The sequence below is a fragment of the Colobus angolensis genome, unplaced genomic scaffold (assembly GCF_000951035.1).
Source record: "Colobus angolensis palliatus isolate OR3802 unplaced genomic scaffold, Cang.pa_1.0 Scaffold199, whole genome shotgun sequence".
Taxonomy (NCBI): domain Eukaryota; kingdom Metazoa; phylum Chordata; class Mammalia; order Primates; family Cercopithecidae; genus Colobus; species Colobus angolensis.
This window is the reverse complement of record NW_012115143.1, coordinates 312,706-321,488: the sequence shown is the minus strand read 5'-3', so window position 1 is coordinate 321,488 and position 8,783 is coordinate 312,706. Positions and strand designations below refer to the sequence as shown.

The 8,783-nt window shown below is 42.2% G+C and overlaps 1 protein-coding gene across 1 annotated transcript in view; it reads right to left on the bottom strand.

The window, feature by feature from the left end:
* GANC (glucosidase, alpha; neutral C) overlaps positions 1-8,783 on the bottom strand; it is an 86,346-nt gene that overhangs the window by 9,111 nt on the left and 68,452 nt on the right. The window contains exons 17-20 of the mRNA XM_011941102.1: positions 7,010-7,111; positions 5,623-5,866; positions 4,443-4,507; positions 2,054-2,130 (exon numbers count right to left, since the gene is read on the bottom strand). Coding sequence (XP_011796492.1) covers positions 2,054-2,130; positions 4,443-4,507; positions 5,623-5,866; positions 7,010-7,111 — 488 coding nt within the window. The remainder of the gene's footprint in view (positions 1-2,053; positions 2,131-4,442; positions 4,508-5,622; positions 5,867-7,009; positions 7,112-8,783) is intronic.

Genomic DNA, 8,783 nt, shown 5'->3' with positions numbered 1-8,783 from the left:
TTTTTTTTTTTTTTTTTAAACAAAGCATAATTCAAGGATAAGGTTCTTATCTATCAAGGGGGTTTAGTTGCTGAAGTATCAATAAGGTCTCTAAAGTAATTTGATGGGATAAATTCTTAAGATATCATCAGAAGCAGAATGAAAACAAACATCTTTGTCTTTCTTCTAGCTCAGAACGCTTCCTGGCAGCCCTGGAGTCTATTCTGCAAGTTCACCTCCTGGGATTACCACATCCTTTATATGGCAGGTTTGTGAAGCAAGAGAAACAATCACACAGCAGTCCAGGAAATAGTGCTGAAGGAACATAATACACACTCACAACAACGTGTTTGGAAAGATGACAGATCACGAGTAAAACTCTGTGACTAAGTCAGAAAGGGAGCCAGTTCCTCTTAATGGGAACCCACCACTTTGCTGGAATCAACTTGAGAAATTCTCGGCAGAAGTATCTGGCAGGGCATTTATTCAGCAGTTGTTGCATTTAACCTTTTCCTCAGGTTTCCACTTGGCAGGGGAACCTTAGTAAAGAGCCCTCATCTTCAGAACTCCAAATAACTGGAGAAACCAAGAGGACAGGCCATAGTTCATGAACATTCTGGAGAGAATCCTGGTTGTTCTGTCAATAATGACAAGCATAGTACGTGGAACGGTCCCCCCTCAAAAAGATGTATTCATGTCACAATCCCTGGAAGGAATGAATATTACCTTCTAAGGTCACAGATTTGATTAAGTTAAAGATCTCGAGACAAGGAGGTTATCCCAGATTATCCAGGTGGGCCTTCAATGTGACCACAAGTGTCCTTATAAGAGACAGACAGAGACACACGGAGGAAAAGGCAACATGAAGATAGGCGAGACTGCAGTGACGTGGCTACAAACTAAGGAAGCCCAGGGTTGCTGGCAACCTCCAGAAACCAGGAGAGAGGCATGAACAGATTCTCCCTCAGAGCCTCCAGAAGAAACAGACCCTGACAACACCTTGATTTCAGATTTCAAGCCTCCAGAACTGTGAGAGAATAAAGTTTTGTTGTTTTAAGCCACTAGGTTTGTAGTTACTTGTTATAGAAGCCTTAAGAAACTAAAAGAACAACCAAACACGTAAAGCTAGATTGAGGGAGAGCATGGCACTAGATGTGGTTTCATGGGGTTGCCAGCCCAGAGCCTGACAGCATTGAGCAGCAAGCGTGGCCTGGTTCAGCTACCTTGCCACTTGCCTTTACAGTCCATGACTATGTGGCCTGGCAGTCCCATACCAGCTCCATACCTGCGTGGCTCTTCCCCTGCCTGCTGAACCCTGTGGCATGCTCCAGTGCTCAAGGACACTCTGTAGGGTCTGTCTCCTTCCTACTCTCCCTTCCACACCCTCCTCCCTTAGTGTGGTACCCTGAGTTTTGCTCCAATTCTTCTCCTGGCCCCTCTGGATTTATCTGTGGCCTGTCTCTGGAGGCTGCTCTTATTACCCATGGCTCTCTGCCTGCAGACCAACGGTATGCCCTCCTCTCCCCTGTGCCCTGCGTGGGTTCAGTGCCCTGGACTGCAGCAGGTCCAGGATGATATTTTATACCTAGGACAGTAATTAGTGACAATAATAAAAGAGCAATCTGGGAGAGGAGTCACTATTGTTACTTTTTAGCCACTTCGGTGAGTGTATTGAGACCAGCTTTTGGTACCCAAAACTCAGGTTTCAGATAGAGCTAGACCAAAGAGCAAAGTCACTTCATACTTGCTTTCCCCCAGAGTTTGCTGCAGATTTCTTCCTACCCCAAGCCTCAGTGTGTTTATCAGGACTCACTTTTACTAGTCAAATTGTGAAGATTAAAAATCACTCTGCTCCTCCTCGGAATCCTCACCAATTCATCTTTTTCCCTTCTCTCCTCCGTTAAGTGTCTTGACCTCTGAGGACAGTGGTCATGATTTACTATAATCACTAATTGCTATAGTCATTTGGGGTGTATTCACAAACACATGAAGAAGAAATCTCTTTCCTAAAAGAAAAGAAGGGATGAGAGATATGAGACATATCAGATATGTGGCTGTTTGTTATTACTCTTACCTCATTTGATCCTGGAAGAAACACATCAACTGTGGTAGCTTTTGGTTCTGTGACTGGATGAACCAATAATGCACTCCCTAAGAGGAAATAAAGTTGAGTATCATTATAAGACGTCTAAAAATCTCCTTTCTCTTTAATTGAGTGCTAGCTATCACGCGGTTACAGACCTCCCAACTGTGAACTTCGGAGAGCTGAACCACTGATTTGTCAGACAGATGCACTGATAGAAAGAGGACAGGTGCTCAAAGAGGTGAGCTCAAAAAGGTCATCACTTGTCATTAATGCACTTTGGGTATACTGTGATTATATGAAGGGACTCTGACACAGTCCATCGGTCTCATTTTTTGTCTAACTGCTAGTGTGTCAGTCGTCAAAGCACCATTGCTCCTTTCCAAGTGCTTCACTGTTTGCTGTGAGTGACACTGATGATGGGAAGCCCACAACTATTATCCAGAAGTGTGGTCAGTGTGGATGCTCAGCACCTCTTGCTTGGACGGTTATCATCAGAGAGGCTGTAGTTTGCTTTTTCTTTCTTTTTTTTTTAGAGACAGGAGATGGGGGTCTCACTCTGTTCCCCAAGCAGGAGTGCCGCAGTGTAATCACAGCTTATTGCAACCTCTAACTCCTGGGCTCATGTAATCCTCCAGCCTCAGCCTCTGAGTAGACAGGACTACAGGTACACACCCACCGTGCCCAGCTAATTTTTAAATTTTTTGTAGAGACAGGATCTTGCTATATTGCCCAGGCTATGCTAATCTCAGATTCCTCAATTTAAGCGATCTCACACTCGGCCTCCTGCAGTGTTGGGATTACAGGCATGAGCACCATGCCTGGTGTCTGGTTTTCTTAAAGGCAATCTGGATTATTAAATTTGCTTTGACCTTTGTACAACATATATGTAAAATTTACCCACTTACTAATTTGTTCTTTTATTCAATAAATAGTTATTTTGAGTGCCTACTGCATGCTGGGCACCATGCGAGGCTCTGGGATGTAGTGGCCAATAAGACAAGCGTGGCTCCTGACCTTGTGAAGTTTACAGTTAGTGAAAACAAATAGTAAAAAATAATTACAAATTAATTAGAATTAAGACAAACACCAAAAGAGGCAAAATTACAAAATGGAATGAAAGTTACATAATAAGAGGGGCTGATTTTTACTAGGTAGAATTAGGTATAAGGAAACAAGAAGTGGTCAAGGAAGTGTCTCCAAGGCAGTGACGATTAAACTGAGACCTAATGATGAGTGCAGACTTAAAGAACTCAGAAATGGGGCTGGCCGTGGTGGCTCACACCTGTAATCCCAGCACTTTGGAAGGCTGAGGTGGGTGGATCACCTGAGGTCAGGAGTTCGAGATCAGCCTGGGCAGCAAGACGAAACCCCATCTCTACTAAAAATAGAAAAAAATTAGCCAGACATAGTGGTGCATGCCTGTGGTCCCAGCTACTCGGCAGGCTGAGGTGGGAGGATTGCTTGAGCCCGGGAGGCAGAGGTTGCAGTGAGCTGAGATTATACTACTGCACTCCAGCCTGGGTAACAGAATGAGGCTCCATCTCAAAAAAAAAAAAAAAGAACTCAGAAATGAGATTCACCCTTCCAGGAACAGTATATTTAGCCTGGCTTCTTGAGCCCTGTTACTAAGCTGATAAAAATCTATGTTCTGGATTTGATAGTTAATTTTTCTTAAAGAAGAGGTCAACCAAAAAAAATCCTATTATTGCATATGAAATAAACTCTTCTGGTTCTTTCCTATCACACCACCTGGGCTGTTTTTTTCTACTTCCCTTCCCCAAAGTGATCTCACAGGATTAGAAGAGTGAACCCAGAACAAGAATCCTAAAAGACATCCACCAAATAAGTCAGCAAGAACAATTTATGAGAAATGCTACATCACAACAGAATGGAGGTATGATCCTACTAATAATGCATTAGAAATCCTGGTGAAGGAATTTCCTTTATTTTTATTTTTTGGCTTTCTTGGAATTAGGAATTTTTTTAGGGCTCTTATATTAGAAAATATAATAAAAACATAATTACACTTTTTATAATGACTATAATTAATCAATAAATGTTTGGCCAGGCACAGTGGCTTGCGCCTGTAATTCCAGCACTTTGGGAGGCCAAGGTAGGTGGATCATGAGGTCAAGAGTTCAAGACCAGCCCAGCCAAGATGATGAAACCCTGTCTCTACTAAAAATACAAAAATTAGCCAGGCATGGTGGCAGGCACCTGTAATCTCAGCTGCTCAGGAGGCTGAGGCAGAGAATTGCTTGAAATCGGGAGGTGCAGGTTGCAGTGAGTTGAGATTGCACCACTGCACTCTAGCCTGAGTGACAGAGTGAGACTCTGTCTCAAAAAAACAACAATAAAAAAACCCAGAAATGCTCACCCAGCATGTATTCATCTTCCATATCAAAAGTCTTTAGTTCATCTGGGAACTCTACCCACAAAGGCCTGGGGAAAGAAAAAAAATATTGTTTTACCATTATAGACATCTTATTGCAATCAATCACTTATATTTTTAGTGTTTTTTTTTTTTTTTAAGATGGATCTTGCTCTGTTGCCCAGGCTGGAATGCAGTGGTGCTATCTTGGCTCACTGCAGTCTCTGCCTCTTGGGTTCAACCGATTCTCCTGCCTCGGCCTCCCAAGTAGCTGGGATTATAGGCACACAGCACCATGCCTGGCCAATTTTTGTTTTTTTTGTTTTTTTTTTTTTTTGAGACGGAGTCTCGCTCTGTTGCCCAGGCTGGAGTGCAGTGGCCGGATCTCAGCTCACTGCAAGTTCCGCCTCCTGGGTTTACGCCATTCTCCTGCCTCAGCCTCCCGAGTAGCTGGGACTACAGGCGCCCGCCACCTCGCCTGGCTAGTTTTTTGCATTTTTTTTTAGTAGAGATGGGGTTCACCGTGTTAGCCAGGATGGTCTCCATCTCCTGACCTCATGAGCCGCCCGTCTCGGCCTCCTTTGGTGCTGGGATTACAGGCTTGAGCCATCGCGCCCGGCCCATTTTTTGTATTTTTAGAGACAGGGTTTCACCATGTTGGTCAGGCTGGTCTCGAACTCCTGACCTCAGGTAATCCTCCTACCTTGGCCTCCCAAAGTGCTGGGATTACAGGTGTGAGCCACCACGTCTGGCCTATTTTCAGTTTTATAACTATTCAAAGGACATGGGAACGTGCCAAAGAGCCAAGACTCTTTTTCATATGATTCAAGCCTAAGCCTAACAAAGTAAGTTATTCTTCATGAGAAGACACTTATAGGTTAAATACTGAATGAATGTTATTACAAAGCCACTTCCATTTTCTTTGAAATATCTCTATTCTGTCTCCTATCAAATATTCACATTTTAATCACAAAGCAGTAGGAGACCTAGTTTTTATCTTCTGTGTCCCCAACAGCCAGCACCCTGTTCACTGCTGCTGCTCAATAAGCTTATTGAAACTTGATTAAATATGTAGCATTTCTTCACCTTTCTCTTGAAATCACTATAATTACTGTATTCTTTAATGACTGAGATCTTCTATTACAGACTGGTTGCTGCAGTCCCTGAATGGATGCAGCTTTTTTACCTCATGACAGGTTGGGAAGCCACGTGTGCATGGTAGAACAGAGAATACCAATATGGCAAGAGGCCATAGCGCTCTCTGATGGCTTCTCGGATGAGCCGGGTGTGTTCCTTCCCAAAGAGCCAGGGCTCCCGTCGCTTGGTGTTCATGGTGGCATGGCCACGGAAGAAGGGCTGGTAGGCTCCGGCCTGGTACCAACGCACTAGCAGCTCTGTCTCTGGATTCCCAATGAACCCGCCTATGTCAGCTGGAAGCAAAAGAAGGCCAAGTGAGGCAACCAAGCTTTGAATAAATGATGCACACAGGGAAATTAAGGTCTTCAAGATGGACAGGAGAAAAGCAGAGTATATGCACTCCAAAGGACAGGATAAAGCCGTGGCCTCAAACAGGTGACCCTTACTACATAATTCAGTCTGTTTGGGGATCTGACAATGGGTTCTTAGAATATTACTTTCTTGTCAAAAGGTCAGAAGCTTTATTTCAAGATCAATATTCCTGTATGTTCCCCAAAACAGATAACCCAGACACTGAAAAATGTCTGCCTGATTAAATAACTGTGTGTGTGTGTGTGTGTGTGTGTTGGAAGGGGGTGGTTGGCAACTGATTTCCTCTGGAAGCAACAGCTGAACTAAGATAAAAACAGAAAGAACTGAAGAGAAGCAGATAATCAGAAGTAGACGTTGTGATTATCAGAATAGAATTCCATGCTGGGCCATTGAGTAGTACATATATTCCTTGTATTGTACATGGACCAATGCAATAAAAACACATGCATCGAAAGAATGATAATAATTTGCTTCTACTCCTACAGGAAACAAGGAGCAGCTGGAACTGCAGCCATCTTGAGCCCCTTCCATATTGAGATCTCTCATCTACAGAGAATTCTTAGGATGCAGGGAAGACAGTCCATCGGAAAATTTTATTTTAACTAAATTTATCTTTCTCAAGAGCGTATCTTTTTGTTTTAGTACAGTTAAAATATGCCACAGAATTTTAAATCTGCTGAGTAAAAAGAATTTCTGTAAGGCTTTCTGATTTTCTAAATTCCTTGTAAGTTCTATTTTTCTCACTTTCAAGAAGAAAAGACAGCTGTCAGGAAGAGAAATCTAGTTATCAAGACTGTCCAGGAAGGAAATGATAAGAGGATGGCTCTGGCTCCCTTTCCGACAACTTGATTTCATGTCCTCAACACAGACCAGACAGAAATAGCTCTGAGGCAAGCCTTTCACTCTCCCCTCTAATCCGCTCCTCTTCACTTTCTCACAGTTTCTCTTTCCCACATTTATGTCTGCCCACAACAGCTAATGAGAAGGGATTTGTAATCTGCTTTGATGAAAACACCCTCACTTTTTATTTTCTTGCACTTCAAGCCTCAAAGGACTCATCTTACCTCCACAAAAACAGATCCCAGTAACGCTGAGAGTGAGTAACATTGGGATAGAAATTTTCAGGTAGCTCCATTCTGCTGTGTTGTCACCTGTCCACACAGCACCTTTGGTCACAAGCAACAATGTATTAAAATCACAAATCAACCCATGCGTTCAATTTCCTATGTAGATTCCTTATTTGTAAAAGACAACTTAATGAAAAGGAAAACCAATTTCTTGCCTTAAAATAAATAAATTCTAATTTTCTACAATGAAAAGTTTCTAATGTGAAAAGTTATTAAAATCTAAAAAACAAGCATTCTAGGAAAATATTCTGAAATTGCACTTATTTTTGAAGTATAGTTTAGGTCGGATAGAGGAGGAACCCTTTGAAAATCAACTTTAAGATATAACTTGCATATAATACATGTGGGTTTTTTGTTTTTTTTTAGATGGAGTCATGTTCTCACTTGCCCAGGATGGAGTGCAGTGCCGTGATCTCCGCTCACCGCAACCTCTGTCTCCGGGGGTTCAAGTGAGTCTCCTGCCTCAGCCTCCCAAGTAGCTGGGATTACAGGTGTGCGCCATCATGCCTGGCTAAATTTTGTATTTTTAGCAGAGATGGGGTTTCACCATGTTGGCCAGGCTGGTATCGAACTCCTAGCCTCAAGTGATCCACCTGCCTTGGCTTCCCAAAGTGCTAAAACTAGAGGCTTGAGCCACTATGCCCAGCCTCTTCATGTATCTTCTTTTGTAAAGTGTCTACAGAAATCTTTTGCTTATTTTTTAAAAAATTTAAGTTCAGGGGTACATGCACAGCTGTGTTATGTCGGTAAACAGATTATTTTGTCATTTTGTCACCCTGATGTTAAGCCTAATACCCATTAGTTATTTTTCCTGAGCCTCTTCCTCTTCCCACCCTCTATGCTCAGGCAGGCCCCAGTGTCTGTTGTTCCCCTCTATGTGTCCGTGTGTTCTAATCATTTAGCTCCCACTCCTAAGTGAGAACATGTGGTATTTGGTTTTCTGTTTCTGCATTAGTTTGCTAAGGATAATGGCCTCCAGCTCCATCCATGTTCCTGCAAAGGGCATGATCTCATTCACATATATATAAATAAATTTAATAAAAAAGAAAAAAATCAAAGACTAGATCACAGGCAAGATAGCCCATTCTTTTTTATGGCTGCATTGTAGTCCACGGTGTATATGTACCAAATTTTCTTTATCCAGTTTACCACTGATAGGCATTTAAGTTTATTCCATGTCTTTGTTATTGTGAACAGTGCTGCAGTGAACAAACACGCTCATGTGTCTTTATGACAGAATGATTTGTACTCCTTTGGGTATATACCTAGTAATGGGATTGCTGGGTCAAATGGTAGTTCTGTTCTTAATTACCTGAGGAAACACCACACTCCTTTCCACAATGGTTGAACTATTTTACACTCCTACCAGTAGTGTATAAGGATTCTCCTTTCTCTGCAACCTTGCCAGCATCTGTTACCTTTTCACTTTTTAATAATAGCCATTCTGAATGGTGTGAGGTGGTATTTCATTGTGGTTTTGATATGTTTTTTTCTATTGATCAGTGACGTTGAGCTTTTTTTCATATGCTTGTTGGCCACATGTATGCCTTCTTTTGAAAAGTGTCTGTTCATGTTCTTTGCCCACTTTTTAATGGGGCTGTTTGTTTTTTCTCGTAAATTTGCTTAAGTTCCTTATAGATGCTGGATATTAGACCTTTGTCAGATGCATAGTTTGTAAATATTTTCTCCCATTCTGTAGATTGTCTGTTTA